The 17,251-nt window shown below is 32.6% G+C and overlaps 1 protein-coding gene across 7 annotated transcripts in view; it reads right to left on the reverse strand.

Annotated features, from left to right (window-relative positions):
- Positions 1 to 6,998: 6,998 nt before the first annotated feature.
- LOC111044518 (inactive dipeptidyl peptidase 10) overlaps positions 6,999 to 17,251 on the reverse strand; it is a 79,495-nt gene continuing 69,242 nt past the window's right edge. For all 7 annotated transcript variants that reach the window (XM_039424613.1, XM_039424610.1, XM_039424611.1 and 4 more), the window contains 8 exons: positions 16,479 to 16,629; positions 15,289 to 15,518; positions 14,243 to 14,439; positions 12,973 to 13,243; positions 10,680 to 10,865; positions 9,706 to 9,863; positions 8,309 to 8,514; positions 6,999 to 7,572 (listed from right to left, as the gene is read on the reverse strand). In XM_039424613.1, the coding sequence (XP_039280547.1) occupies positions 7,459 to 7,572; positions 8,309 to 8,514; positions 9,706 to 9,863; positions 10,680 to 10,865; positions 12,973 to 13,243; positions 14,243 to 14,439; positions 15,289 to 15,518; positions 16,479 to 16,629 (1,513 nt within the window). In that variant the 3' untranslated portion in view covers positions 6,999 to 7,458. The remainder of the gene's footprint in view (positions 7,573 to 8,308; positions 8,515 to 9,705; positions 9,864 to 10,679; positions 10,866 to 12,972; positions 13,244 to 14,242; positions 14,440 to 15,288; positions 15,519 to 16,478; positions 16,630 to 17,251) is intronic.

Here is a 17,251-nt window from a genome sequence, read left to right on the forward strand (position 1 = left end):
ATTTCTTCGGCAAGAGATGCAATACTTATGCTGAATGTTGAAGCCTAGAAAGAAGCTACACCTGATGACATGTTGATGTATGTTCGTTCATCAGAAATCAATAGGATTCGACGCATAGTTGACCATCTGAGTAGTGACATCGAATCATTCGAATTAATGTTGCCAGTAGCATCTCAAGATAACAACACTAGATTTAAAAGTGGTTTTATTAACGCTGGAGGTATTTTGTTAAAAGTATTATTCGGTACGTTATCTGATGATGATTTAGTTCATCTGAACACTAAAATTTCTCAGGTTGAGGGACAGTCACAGGCTATAATACATTTGGTTGGTGATCAATTAACTGTAGTCAAAAATATCGATCATAGTCATGGTGTTATATTGAATGAAACACTTGATCTTTTGGAAACCGTTTTAGAAAATGCTAGTTAAACGAATCTTAGCGTTTGGTCAGAATTGCAACTGGTAGAACGAGCTCTTGGCAAGCAACACGCTATTAATTCTTTAATGAGAGAGCTTGAACTTTCGTTACTTCAAGTCCAAAAAGAACTTTTAGAATTACGACAATCCTTAGAAGACACCTCTGCAGGTAAATGAAGTTCTTTGTTGGTTCCACCACAAAACTTATATTTGATTATGCAGCAATAAGTAGTTAGTAAATTACCAACCGGGTTGTCGTTATTGACAACTATGGAAATCGATCAAATTTATGAATATTATCATTTTGCAAACGTACACGCTGTCTCTATCACCGAAATTCGCCTTTTCCTTGATATCCCTCTCAAATCCCCTAACCGCTACTTCACTCTCTACTCTATTAAACCTTTACCTTTCCATGTCACACTTAGCGATAAATACATAGTGACAAAGGTGCAAGAAGACTATTTAGCCGTATCCTATAACAGACAACGGTACGTCACAATGATTCACAGTGATGTAAACAAGTGTGTAAGAGTACTATTATACATTGTGCCCTCCGGACTTAGCAGTGATGCTCCATTCGAACTGTTGTGTATACCACATGTTTATCGGTGATGGAAAATAAGAGCAAAGATACTGCGAGAAGTTTGTTATATCTGAACAATTCGAACCGTTTCTTTTCAAAATCAAATAAACGTAGAAAGTAGAACAATGTGTGTATATTTGTTCCAAAATGTAAATTTATTAATTATTATTTTACAAAAATGTCCTCTATTTAGTATATTTGTTTCAAAATGTTAATTTATTAATTTTTTTTATTGTTCTTCTTTTTGGCTCACAGGCATGTGCCCATAAGAGGAGCCTCCAATGAAATATATTTTTATTTTTTACATGCAAATATAATATTGTATTGCTAATATTTTTTGGAGAATAAAGAATTTCAATTTCAATTTGGAAAGATACATCTTACCCCCTGCAATTTTTCTGAGGGATAAACATATAAATTTCGAAAATAAAGTTTTTCCCAAGTGATTTGATGATTACTCCCTTACCTTTTTGATGATAGAGTTGTTTACTGCTGTAACACTGCTAAAAATGTTATGTTGTGATGATGATGATAACACTATAAACAGTATTTGCTTCCTTCTTGAAAAATCACTAAGGAGTAAAGAATATTCTGCTCTGTACTTTTATACTACTCACATTGCACAGTAAAAACAAAAAGTAAGTTAACATTGCACAGTAAAAACAAAAAGTAAGTTAACAACAATTCACTTGCATGTTTGTGCATGCACGTGAAGATGACAGCCGGTTATTCAGTATTTGTTTTTACTGTATATAAAAGATTACATATTTTAAAGAGTTTGTTTATATTTGTCAGTTTTGAACACTTCAGAGTAATAAGCTACTCAGAGATAGTGAACAGTGAACTGGAAACATGACATAATGAAAACTTGAAGTACTGAAAAAATACGTACTGAAAACTTGCCGAATTGATAATTTTATAAACTGAAATCATGAGGAACTGCAGACTTACAAACTGATAACTTGAAGAATTGAAAACTTGACAAACTGCTTGTTGTAAGTTACATAATCAAAACGAATTGAAAACTTGATTTCAGAAACATGCTGCCGGCATCAGAATCTGTGTTTTAATGTTGATGCCACCAGCATCAAAAACCGTGTTAAAATGGTCACATCATAATATAGTTTTCAAAATCCATTACTTTTCAATATATATTTTGTGATATCTTATCACGATCTACTTAATTCGAAATTTGAAAATCAACTATAATATTTTTTTCTGATAACTCGGGCTAAGGTTCATGAAATTGCTTGAGGATGAATAGTGGCTAGAAAAAAATACTTTGAGCTTATAAATAGAAAAAAATAACTATATTACATTTTCTTTCAACAAATTCGGACAGCCGGACAGAGACTTGAACTAGGAACTCCACTCAAATTGCAACCTTGACCCCATGACCCCATTGAGTTGTCCCCAACTCATGCACTTGTCCTAGCATTAGTAAAGTTAAGAATTGAATGTGAATATCTAGGTGTCTATATAGATGAAAATTTAAAATGGGATATCCACATCAAATTCATTTGCAGAAGAATGAAATACCTTTCTTACAAATTTTATGCAGCTGAAAAATTCTGAATCCATCTCACCTAAAAATGCTTCATTTTGGATTATTTGACGAGGTAAAACAGTATTATCTAAAAGGAAAAACAAATGTATAATTTCAATAACAATTATTTATTAATAGTCACAATTATAAATAATCACAATCATCAATTGTGATGAATTGGTGTGTTCTACATAGACTTCAACAAATTAACATTAATTAACAATTAATTATGTGATTCAATGATCACAATAAATGTAACAGCAAAACTCATGATCCATCACGGATATAATTCCAATCATCAATATTATCAATCACCCAATAATACTTAAGCTCAAAATATAAAGGCAAACTTTGTGTGTATATTTATATATTTACAATATAACCAAGCTGAACAATATGTGTAATCTCATATCGCAGTATCAATGATTTTTATATAAAAAGCCCAATTTATTCATAAAATGATTGATGTCGGGTTTATATAAAAATCTCAAGTACATTATATTTTGTGGTACAAGTAAACTATTTACAGTTCAATAAATTATTGCGTTCCTAGGCTTATTCTTCCTTATTATTGAATCAGTTCCATAATGAATTTGTCTACCAGATGTATTCTATCCATAAAGAAAAAGTACTCCCTCTGTGACGTAGGTAGCATGTCCTATACATTTTCAATTTACACTATCTAGTGCTAATACATTCTCGCTTTTGAAAATAATATTACTGTATGTTGAGAGCTTGTACTTTACAAAGAGTGCTATCAAATTCAGGAAGGCAATCCAATCAATATTTCTTTGGAATAAAACATGTTTGAATAAATCAAAATTTGCATCATTATCAACAATGAAATTGATTATCATAACTTAGTGGATAAAAGTTCAATCACTCAATAATATGAAATAAATTTTTATCACTCCGACAACCATAGTTAATTTAATCTTGAAAATCTGAAGATGACAACATTAGAATTCATTCAGAAAGCCAAAAGTATTTAAATAATCCAATCAAGTACACAATATGTGGAGAACATTCAGTCTTGAGGGCAGAATTTAATCATAGGATCTCTCTATTGCTCAATATTTTTTGATGATATAATAATACTTTTTTCCTATAATTTAATATTACACGTCAGAAAATACAGATCAAGCTGCTCCAAAATATTCAGAGAAATAAGTATAGAATGCATCGATGATTTTGGAGATATTGACAGTCTTGCAATCAATGATGTGAATGTAAAGCACAAATGAGCCCTTTAATCGATCTTAGAGAACTTTTCAATGATTAGTCATTGATTAGTTAAATTTCTGTAGTTTATCAGTCATCGTTGACTTCTATCATTTGCCACTCCCCTCCACTATTTACCCAGACTTTCTCATCTAAGCTTTGCTAATATTATCTGTACTTAATGCTGTTATACAGAGTGTTTCAGAGAAACGGGAAATTTTAAAAGTTAAATATTTTTAAGCAAAACAAATCTTTCAATAAAGTTTTTCATATCATTCAATAGTAAAAATAATGCCATTTTAGAATAAATAATACCGTAGCATTTATTTTCTGATGATTACATCTTGCAGATGTATTCCTCTTCTACGCAAACATTCATGTAGTCTCTTCATCACATTGTCCATGGTTTGACGTAACATTACAACTGGAATTTGAAATCGCTTCTCAAATCTTGGCTTTCAATTCTTCCGATCTTGCAGAATTGAAAGCCAAGATTCGAGAAGCGATTTCAAATTCCAGCTATAATGTTACGTCAAATCATGCATGGACAATGTGATGAAGAGACTACTGTACAGGATTGTTTGCGTAGAAAAGGAACATAGCCTACCTGCAAGATGTCATCTTCAAAAAATAAATGTTACGGTATTATTTATTCTAAAATTACATTATTTTTACTATTCAATGATGTGAAAAACATTATTTAAAGATTTGTTTTACTTGAAATTATTTAACTTCCAAAATTTCCCGTTTCTCTGAAACACTCTGTACAAATGAAAATGTCTTCATTACTCATAATAGTACCCTATTTATAATTTTTATATCACCATAAAGGCGTTTATAAGTTTTTGAATCATTAACAAACGACCACATTTTACGATGCTATAGAAACACCATCCAAACAATGGTAGTATAATTTTTAAAGCAACTCTTTACTGCATAATAATTGATGCGAATTGTAATAAACGTTAGCCTATTCTTACTATTTGTGATTCAGAACACAGTTTTTCGAAACACTCAAGCTAGAGAATAAGTCTTATTCACAAACACTTATAAAACATGACGATCAACATTATATTCAATTATCATTTACATTTAATTTTTATTAAAAAATTCCTCAATTGATACAAAGATATATCATGCAAATTCAGTACTAAATTCATTGAAAAAAATAACTTGTCTTATTATGCAAATGTTAAACTACATCTTAGGTATCGAAAATGTTTTTGAAAAAATGGTTTTGCGATTGTCTGTATTGAATTCAGAATTCCTATTACTTATTTCATATATTACAGGACATAATAAAGTACTCTATTATCCATCATACCAATAATAGCATAACTGAGAAAGTGTTTAGTGTTTAGCGAAAATCGTTATATTCAGTGACGGCACTTTAATCGATTAGTCAATATCATGAACATCATTAAATTGTGAATATTTTCTTCTTTTTAGATCAGGTGCGATGAATTAGAAAACTCTATTCTCATGTCCATAATTCAGTAAATTTGAAAATAATTCCAATAAACATAGGGAGAATTTCACATAATAGTTGTTTTTTATCGAAATTCGAACATTTTCCTATGAGATGATATCTTCATGCTCCCTGAGAAAGCTGTACAATATAGTTCTAATTTATTGCTCATTTTACACACTTAGATTCGGTAGATATGACATTCATGCTTTTTATCTATCAATACTAAATTGGTGTAGTCAATTTTATACTTAATATAAACTGCTTGATATTTTACATAACATTATGTGTAGCAGCATCTTAGCTAGATTGTTACTATTACATAATTGACTTGCAAAATTATTATTAGCGACTATGCGAAGCTCTCCTTCCTCATCCATTTTCGTTATAACTCTCAAGCAATCCATTCACACAACACATTCACAGTCCACATCTATGTCTATCCTAGTTATTACTAATATTAAAGAAAAATGCTTCAATGAACAATCTCGAACAAATTGAGACATGAATATTCTATTGACTAGAATAATCGAATGGACCTAAATAAAAAAGTTAAAGCATTATTCGATGTTGTAGCTAAATCATGCTATTTGCCGTCAAAAAAAGTTGAAGCATTATTCAATGTTGTAGCTAAATCATCCCATAAGCCGTCATCAGTAGCTGGCTAAACAATTCAGCGGGTGACCGATTGTTGGATGCAACCAAGGACATTTGCGTCTCAAATTGCGCCAACAGAAGAAACACAAGTCCTTAGCAAATGAAATCAGGTATTTCAAACAGGCAAATGGACATTCATTAGGGACTCAAAGAGCTATCCATCATATTTCTCAGTAGATTTTATAATCAGTTAAAAAATTGGTTAGCAAGAGAGGATCTGTAGTTGAACGTTTAGATAATTTCGAATCCTTGAAAGCCAAGATACGTTTGAATTTTGTATTTCATAATAATTGAATTGATAGTTAATTTTAATATTGAATAAAAAGACTAAGAAATTGTCAAAAACCACAGATTTTATTATAGAAAGTCCGGTTGTTACGGTTTCGGTTTCGGTTTCGGTTGTTACACCATTGTCAATATCTGATAAACAGAGATTGTTTATCAGATACGTTTATCAGAGATTGGAAATAATGGTGTGACAACCGAAACCGGTCTTTCTAACTATCAATAAAATCTGTGGTTTTTGACAATTTCTTGTTATTTTTTTCAATATGAATAATTACCACAATATAAACTTCTCAACTACACAAAAAGTGAATAATTTTTAAATGATAATGGATTCAATTCGTTACTTACATACATAATCGATTCAATAAAAATTTGGCATTGTGGACAAAGAGAAAGATTCAGATTTTCTCTTTCGATATATTTGAATTTATTGATTTCATTGGATATAGTCAAGCGACCATAAAATCCGCCAATGCTAAGTTGTGATAATAGGACTGTAATCTTGGATTTCATAAGCCTAGAATTTTCAGGCTATACAGTGTTGTGACCATGAATATCTTCACATAGATTGCATTGACAGGAGGCTGAGAATATGTCAAAAGAACCGGTAATTGTTTCTTCTTATTAATGACCTTTCAGTTAGATATGCCAAATTTGGTAGCAAATATCCTCTTTTTTGAATTGGTCGCAGGTGTCCTAATAGCATCGGTCTAGTTAACTAACTCGGACTATTACTGTGAACATTGTACCTTCTCTTATCAAATCATTTAAATGATTTTGTGTTTTGTGTATCATCGAATAAATAAATATCAAAAGTAAAAATAAATGGAAACAATATCAAAAGTACTCAATATGTTTGAACGTTGTTTTGCGCACCTTTTCAACTCTTTTTATCTCTCAAGATTCTAAAACTTGTTATAATGATGACATACATGCCAGTCTGTTCAATTTTGATTTAAAAAAAGACCCACTCTAACTTCTAAGTATATGATCAAATCTGTGAAGCGCTTTGACACATCGATTAAAAACTGATAAAAAAACTGTCTCTTGGAATGCTTATCAATATTCGCGTTCATCTGAGCATTGTCATCTACTTAAATCATCACTGACTACTTTTTTTGTACAAAGTGTTTTTCACTCACAGTTTGATTCGACTAACGAATTAAGTTCATTTGTTGGCATTTAAAAAATATTGCCGCAAATTTTAATGGTGTCCATGTTTTATGACCACTAAATAATTCTATTTTGTGGCAGTAAAAAGTACTGCCACAGCTATAGTCGCTGCTCATCCTCCTCCAGGCTAAGGCACTCAGTCCAGTACTCCTCCATCGTACTGTAGACATGCTCCCTCACGCCACGCAAATCATGACCCTGGTCTGCATAGCTCTGGCAACACAAAACATTTCAATCCACGTGTTACATTGTTTCATTCCTAGAGGCAAATAACAACTCAGCAGTCATTTTCATCACCTTCACATGGAAAAAAACTCTTCATATTTGAAAACAAAGTAAATAATTTTTTTAATATTGTAGATAGTAATCTAGTTCAAAGCTGTTGAGTTACGGTTGATCTCAAAGATCGAATTATAAACCTTCTACTGACACAGATACATCTAATAGTTTACCTTTTTCAGTTAACTCCCAGTATCCTATTTCAAATTATTCAAAGATATTTTCACTCAGCTCTATCACATTTATAAAATAATTTTATGTTAATGGTTTGGATAAGTTCTATTTTCTTTTCCATTGACATGTTTGCTGTACCTAGTTGTTCGAACTCACTACCGGAGCACAAGTTGTTCTTTGCTGGTAGTGCCATTTTGTAAGTTAGAATATTTATTTTTTCAATCCGTATTATTTTATGGAAAAATAAATTAATTTGAATTTCAATCTAGAGTCTATTTGATTTGCAGTGAAATTAAAGAAAAAATCTAACAAATCTCAACCTACTCAATAAATTTAATAAGATCATTCGCCTGCATATGAGTTTTTTCTTAGTTTTTCACTTCTCTGTCAAAGTTCTTTTGTAATCCTTATTCATTGATAAATCTTATTGTTGATATAAATTCATCCCATTATAATATTACAGTATGTTGAAGTTTTTTTTTTAATTGTGACTCACCTGATACCTGAACATAACTCCAGCAGTAGTGAGAGCATGATCTAATGCTACGCTGTGTTGATATGGAGCTGATATATCAGCTAGACCGTGAATGATGAAAAATGAACCACTTGGTATGTTTTTCGATTTCTCTGTTGCATCGGCTTCTACATAGCCTTTGAAGTTTTCGCTTGGAGAGCCAAGAATTCTTTCCGTGAATGCAGAATCTAGAAGAAAAATCATTGATGTTCTTACTTTCCTTTCATATCAATGGCTCTTTCAATGGAGAAAAGTAAAAGTTACGTTACATATTATATTCAGATTGATGCTATTTACCGATAAATTAGTGGCAGCCAGAAATGGTAACTCAATATATTTATGAGTGAGGAATCTATATTATATAATGTTGTTTATATTGTTTCCCATTCTCATATTTTATTTATCCCGTTAAACCATGATAGTTAAAAATGTGGCAATAACCTATTACTAAAATATAACTAATTTTTGTATTTGTTACGGAATGCCATGAAACATGCGTATTACTCCATGTTACTATTGAAAAATTGAACGGATCCTTAGAGAATTTATTCTTTGCTTCTTCTAAAAAATATAAATAGATTGGTTTTCTTAATTTATTTTCTGTAATTTGAAGTGCTAGCTCAGTCATGAATTTATCGATTGAATCTCTCAAAATTTATCCAATCATATTAATCCAGAAATTCATATTGTAAGAATCAACATCTATTCCGGAATCATTTTGAATCCAGTACATTCAGCTGTATTACAATATTACAATGAGTGCCTATTTCAGTAGAATTCATATAATTTGCACATTTTATGAATAAATATCGGGGCACCGAGCTTTGCTCGTTATTTTTATTTATTGATAAACAGAACACAATTCTCTAAAATGATCGTGTTTATATTTCACAGCTTGCTATACGTCATCTTATGAATTTCGGGGATGCGATATTTTGATTTTTCACATACTCACTTTTTTACTATCCACAGCTGTTTCAGCCAAGGATGAATTATCCTTTCAATGTCGTTCAGCAAGTTTTCTCAAGGATGAGACCTAGTGCAATCGAATCTTTATATCATAAACCTACTATGTTCCAAATTTCGTGAAAATCGTTAGAGCCGTTTTCGAGATCCGTTAAACATAAATAACCAGATATAAAAATAGCCAGATATGAAAATAACCAAATATAAAAAGAATCAGATATATAAATAATACAGAAATCGCTCGCTTAATATAATAGGATGAGGGCCCATTGTTAGCGAATGTATGTTACCAATATTGCAAATTATATGAATTCTACTGAAATAGGCACTCATTGTTATACAGATTACTGTAATACACTGACTCATCAAATACACTTCATTATTATTTGAATTTGACTAAAATAGATACTCACTGTAATACAGCCAGTCTGTGATTGGTGAGACTGCTATTCCACATTTGAAAATTTTTGGTTGAGAGCTCAAGACCATAGCGGTTACATAACCACCATAGCCCCAGCCCCATACACCCAATCTCGTTCTGTCAAGAAACTTGAGGGTGTCGAGGAGGTACCTGCAACAAAAAGTATTTGTTAACTTTTATTTTCTAATACATTGTTTACTCTCAGATAAAAACTAGATTTATTGTATGCTAGATCACTCAGATTACAACATCTTACAGCACAGAGAGAATATTGATAATTGTTATCAATATTGTTTTTCTTTCAATTATTGCAAGTTGGGAGTAGTTTTTGAAATAATGAATGAGAAATTGATTGATCGCTCTCCATTAAAACTGAGTAAGCTATTTTGATTGGTTACTCTTGCTATTGGTATTGTCTATTTGGATGGTAATTGAACAATAATAAATCAGATGACAGTTAGTGGCTTTTGGATTAATTTAATCTATTTTCTTTTCTTATGAAATGTTGTATCAGTAGGTGTGTATGGAAACCACTCTGTTTATCTTAATTATGATTATTTTCTTTATTAACGCTGTCAATTGTATCAAAGCTGTGTAATATAAGCTTGAAATAGGATTTTCAAGATGAATCATTTTGTGATATTGGAGAAATATCATCATAAATGTTGCTTTTTATCTACCATAAAGAATTAATCTTTGGCTGAGCATGATTAAACTGTATCCTCGAAAAAACTCATTTGTTTATTTTGGATGATGCCCACATCAGGCGAAATCATATCCAAAATCATATGATCAAATATAGTCACTACTGATGTGGGCATTGAGTGCCATATCAGAAAATTAAAATTCTCAAAAATACAATTATAAAATTATATTTTTCTCACTGTAATTAGCTCTTTTGAATTCACTCACAAGTTTCACCAATCGATAAAATAATTTTTAGTGGATGAAAATATTCTCCCTTACCTGAGAACTGTTATTTGATCTTGAACCTCAACACCTCCAAGTTTTCTTGATAACGTGTGTGTTCCTTGTGCTGCAGAACCCCTTACATCTAATTTGACATAAACTACATCTTTTTTACTAGACATGTACGTTCCCCAATCAACAGTGAATTTATCAGTCACTGATTGACTGCCGGGTCGCCCATTTCTGAAACAGGTGAAAAGTTACGAATTAAAATCAATTACATTTTTCGATCGAAATTACTAAACAGTATTTGGAATCCATATCAGAGTGGACAGAACATTGTGACATCAGTCAAAAATGCTACTTCAAAACTCATTTGTGAGGTAATTGTGAGCAATGACCAATAATTGAAACCATTATAAAGAGACCTTGAGGAGAGCAATACGAACAGTTCTGGACAAAAAACTTCTCAGGCTGGTGTTAGACCAAACTAGCATAGAGCTAGAGCACGAATCCTGGAGCATAAAACACATAGAAACAACCCGATATATGAAGAGCATGATTATTTATGTCTCCAAGAGTGTATGCATCCACAGTTAGTTCCCATGACTTTAGAGATTTCAAGCTGGTTCTATCCAGATTCATCAATAATAGTTCAGAACAAGCATTCGCTCGTATGGTCTACCCCCAGCCTTACAGGCATATTCTTTTCAGGTGTTGTAAACATGAGTAACCTGTTCATGCCTGCTCAACAAGCAATCAAATAATGAGCCTGAAAGTCTCACACCTTAAGACTCAAACAATATAGGAAATATGAGTACTGTTAATAGTCTCTAGAGATATGAGTACTGATAAAATGAAATCCAAAGATTGTTCTGATCTCTGAAAATCAAAAAGGAGTAAGTTACTATTTGAATAAGACGCGCTATGTACCCAGGTGACGACTCTCTGTTCATGTTTGTACTGAGCTCAAACTTGTATCAGAACAGAAAAACTACATTATAACTCAAAGAATAATATGGAACAATAATCAATCATAAAAAATTGGCAAAATGAGAAAGGTTTTCGTGAAAAAAATGAACCTGTAAGGGGTGGTCTCTGGAGGCACGCTAGAGACATCTATTTGATTTAATGGTCTACGCTAAATAGGCTGATAATATTTAGATTTTTCAAGGATCAAATGTCAGTCAACCTGTGAACAAGAGCATCGTATTAAAACCTCATTAGTTTGGGACTGCATCGTAGTGAATTAGGAGATACATTCTTTGCTGGGTGACAGGAGCAGGTTAGGCAACCTGCTTGACTGGCAGTGTGCGCCCTCTAGGTAGGCAACCTGCTAAACAAGTACAGCTCACTGACCGACTACGACACCCAATCTATACACTATTCTTGTACGACACCGACCAACTAACTCACACAAAGTATAGTAAAACTTTGATTCAAAGTTAATTTATTTATTACAATACTAGTGACCCCCTGGGTTGGAGAACTCGCTGTTCTTCAGCGAGTATTGTAATCTTTGAAACCCGTAACTTTAAATTATACAGAGTTTGTGAAAATTATGAAAAAAAAACTAAAAATTTCTTCCACAAGTATAATTTGACAGAATGTTTCATTGGGATCCCATTTGAAATGAAAAATTACTCTGTAGATTCAACATTTTGTCCCTCATATGAATCCAAACTCATTTTTTTTAAATGAGGAGGTGGTCATGTAATACGTGATTTCGATACAGAGTTCCAAAAGAGAATGAATAGCAAAACCGCACATTGATAATATCTTCTTGATGTAGAAGTTGTAAATTATGTTGTATATATTAACCAGCTGAAATCATGTGTCAGCGCATGAAGGTCTGCCTGTGTAATAGCTTTCAAAAAATAGCCTTAGCTCATGTTATGAATGAATGAATGGATAAACTGTTGCATGTAATGAATTCTTCAGCTTATGCACTTCCAATGTTATCTGTTATATCCTGAAAAAGGACGGAGTGAGTAAATTCCCTTGTCCAACGAACTCGACCTGTAAAATGGTTCGAAGAAAACATGTTCAAAATTCGAAGCTGTCTGATGAACTCTTTCTAAATTATTGTAGAACATACAAACAGTTTAACAACGACTTTGACCTTCAGTAAGTCAAAAGTGAGAACTCGATAACGCTCGTTCAATTATAAAAAGTAACATTGCTCGTATGCAAGCTCTTTCTTGAGTTCTTAAACAATGTGCGGTCGATAAAAGCTGGCGGAATCTACTTTTTTATTCTACTTCGCCACCGTCCCACTCGAATGTATATATTTTCCAAAACTCTATTTCAGACAATATTGATCGATAAATGAATGGTTTATTATACTCACACTTCGACGAGAACAGGATAAGCAGCGTCTCTGAGCTCTTCGCGCCACGACGGAGGCAGAAGCAGTTGGACCTGCGCCCGATGGCCTTGCGGCAAAGGCACCTCGAAGCTTCGCATCTTGGGTAGAGCCAGCCGGTCGAGTTTGGGTCCGCACTGCGGGTTGCTGTTGAACAGCGTCTTGAGGAGGTGATGGTCGGTGGTCGAGTGCACCCCGGCTAGGGGAACTCCCGACCCCTCACACAGAAGCACGTAGTGACTCATTCCAACTGAATCTGAAATGACAAGTGTAGGCTACAATAATTTGCATGAAAATGGATATCGTCAAGCGACTATAATTTTGAAATTGATTTAACAGAATAAGAGTCGCAGGTCTCCTTCTGACTTGCATGGACTGCCTGATCCGGTCTTTAAAATAGCCTTTTGCAAATTGAAATGTATCTTGATAATTCTGCTTAATTTTGAGACCACCTATTCCTTAGTCTCCCAACGTCTCTCTTACCTACTGCTTTGTGAATGAGTTGTAGGTCCAGAGTTAAATTCTACTTGAGTATCAGTAAACAGTGTGTCTGTGGAGAATTATAACGCCATTCCTTTGTAAAAGCCACATAATTATCATGAATCTGATTTTGAATAGAATAACGTCCGATTGTAATAAAATTAGATGCTCTAAAACATTTGTTATAATAGGCATATTATCAGTTTTTCAAGGACACTATTCCTCTGCGAACATGGAAACATGCAGAGAAGCAACAGTTTTCTTAGATCAAAAGATTTCAGATCAAATACTTGAAATCTGAGACCTCATTCTTAGAGCAGAAGATTCTAGATCAAAGAATTGAAATCAAAGACCTTCTTTCATTTCGGAGAAGTAATTTTCAATTGTACAACATAAAAATTGGACTAGTGTTTTGAATATATTCTTAAAATAATAATTTATGCAAACATTCAGTCCAAAATAGGTACAAATAGGACCTTAATTTTGATTACTTAATTGATTTACAACGTTGAAATCATTGATTTTTATTCTGTATTTTTTCCAGTAAATAAAGAAATTATATAAACAAAACAATATACATAATAATACAATGCGTGTCCCAAAGCCTCTTTGCAAAAATTATCTTTAGTATCAATCTAACGATTTAATACATTCGAAATTGTTATCAATAAAATGTAAAAATACTCTAAGTGATCGAAACTGAGCTGTTAATTTTGTGAAAAATGCGTTATGTTGACAATAAAATAATGGACGAACGATTTATTTTGATACTCACCACCGTAGAGACGAGGATTTACAAAAGCGTTGAAATGACTACAATTGGTGTAGGTGTTTTTACTGGACCATAGGTAACGATGGATATTGCAAGTGAGGCACTCAGGCTCGACGTGGAGCGGCTCGTCTGTGGCCGGGTCACGCACCACGTACAAGTGACGTTGGCCAGGCTTCGACTCGTGCGTTCCCAAGTAGTAACTGCAACAATATCAAAACTTTATTGTATTGCACCCACATTGTTATGGAGTTTTATTGAGTTTAGAAGTAAGCTATGGCCTACAAGAAATATGTTTATCTTGTTCAAATAGTTCAAGATTTCATTCTGTTGTTTGACATGGATGATAGACTGTGTTGACTGTGTGGCTGGTTCTCAATACGCATACCTACAACTTATATTATTATGCTTTATCAAGCGCATTTCAAGCAATATTTTTTCAATGAGTTTTGTTCAGTAGATGATTTATTAAATTTAATATTCTTGTGCATTAGTTCACTTTTGTTGCTCAGAATAATCTAACATAATTAGAAAATGTTTTATTCTCCCAAGTATCCAGTTATTTACTTTTATACACTTTTAAACAATTGGTGAATTCTTGAAAATAGTCCTTTTTATAGCATATCATGCAGTAAAAATTGTCATGTCATGACAATTTATTTTGCAAGTCCGACTTCTGAAAAATCTATCCAAATCCTAACTTTCAACTTGACAATTTCATAGTTGAATCTATAAGATTCGACCACTTCCTCTTCTATTCCAAAATTAGGTAGAGAATATATTACGTCTTTACATTTGCAGTGGATCCAGAAATCTTAAGATCGATAATTTCTTTACGTATTTTAATATGCTTGAATTTTCATGTAGATAGTTATGGAGAAAACTTCATGAATGCTGCGAATCAGATCAGTATGTTATTGAATGTAAAAACATGAAAAGTTCTAAATAGGTTTCCAGCTCAATGTCATAATTTCGAATTGAATGGAATCAGGAAACTGCGCATTTCCTAATTTAGTCAAAAATAATGAGCTATTGATAATTGTACGACTTACACTAAATGGTTGATGGAGTCCCAGCCGAGAATTTTGACAACCTGATACCGGCCATGAGAGAGTACAGCTATTCGCTGCTGTTTGAGAGTGATGTGCTTTATGTGCGTGAACACATCTTGATCTCCTTCTTGTACGGCTCCTAGCAGCAGGAAACTGTCTCCGTCGGTGGAGAAGACAGGGTGCGGCTGAATCTGCAGCCAGGCATCTTCTTGTGCTCGTTCCGCGTGTGTCTGCAATAAAATACCAAGTCTAATTGAAATTTATTTTATTTGCCATGATAATTCACAATCAGTACTTATATTAAAAATATAATAGATACATAAATAAATAGTACATAATTTTGTAAGTATGTCGTAATAAAATTAATGAATTTATGTAAAAGGCACTACTGGCATAAGTGGAACTTGTTCGCCAGCAGTGAGTGCGATTCAAAAATACAAAATATTATAACATGAATCAAAACTGAAAGTTGTTATTTACTATAATACAAATCGTAACAGAATCAAGAAAGGAAGCTATTATAACAGACGGATTATACGCTATGTTCTTAAAGTTATTGCAAAGTTATCATTTCATACACTTATCTTGAAATAAACTCTAGCTTTTACCCACTCATCTATTTCATTACTCAGCTTTTTTATCATTCTATTGTTTATGAAGTGATATGGGACTATAATATTAGCGAAGTCTTGTTCTTCTTCTGCCTTCAAGGATGAGGCATATTTGTCTGCTCCGACTCACAATTGATATTTCCATAAGGTGTTGATAATTGTAATGAGAAAGTCATCTCTTTAATGCTCTTCCGACATATCTTTTTCATTAAAACAAATGAACTATAGCATATACTAATATATACTGTATTATTACAAATAATTACTAGTACCATTAAACTTCCAAGTAAAGTAGCCCTAAAAAATACTTAAACGAGCATAAATACTATATTTATCTGAGGAAAATTGTATAATATCATTTCTTTTCTTTTAAGAATAAGCATTTGAATTCGGAAAAGCACTATTCTATTGAAAAATATTGCATTTACATGGGTTGCATGAATATTTGATATTTCACAGATTGGTTGTGGTATATTTAGATTCAATTGATAAAGCTAGATTCAACAGCTTAGATTCAACAGCTGCTATAATTAAAATATTGATGGGAAAAATATTGATGAAAAAGTTGGACAATATTACCTCAACACACTGCCAGCTCGAGTGATTCTGCTTAGTCAATGGGTACTGGCAATTACTGATGATGCTCAGGTTCTGTGGTCTATTCATCCATACTGCAGATATCTGTTTATTATCATGATTCACCCAGCCTGCAGATATCAAGTAGTAATCCCTGCAAACGGATTTTGTGAATGTAATACATTGTACTTCATTGAGTTTCATTCATTAGCAATTTAGACCTATTATATAACTTGTAACTTCACTCCAATGGAAGTGATACGTTTCAATTCATTTTTCAAATAATATTTCCTCACACTAAATCACAGGCTGTGATTTCTATGACGCAAGCTGGTGAACAAGCAGCTTGGTCAAAGTGACTAGCTCCAACTCATTGTTCGGACCGAACCATCGTACTCTATCCACCTCTAAATGAGATCTTTTCAAAGAGTGTTCATACAAAACAAGTAGGTATTTTAAACCACACTACTGTATTTGCTTTTTATGGACCGAACCATCGTACTCTATCCACCTCTAAATGAGATCTTTTCAAAGAGTGTTCATACAAAACAAGTAGGTATTTTAAACCACACTACTGTATTTGCTTTTTTCTACTAGCGTCCTAAACTGATTTTTCCAGCAGAATAAAAAACCAAGTAGCATGTCTATTCAGGCATAAAAAGGTAAATATTTGGAAAAAATTCTAAAAAACAGTATACATTTCAAGACAGTTCTCGAAAATACTAACTATTGTTGTATTGTTTTAGAATACAAAACAAGTAGGTATTTTAAACCAC

Source organism: Nilaparvata lugens, chromosome 3 (assembly GCF_014356525.2).
Source record: "Nilaparvata lugens isolate BPH chromosome 3, ASM1435652v1, whole genome shotgun sequence".
Lineage (NCBI taxonomy): Eukaryota > Metazoa > Arthropoda > Insecta > Hemiptera > Delphacidae > Nilaparvata > Nilaparvata lugens.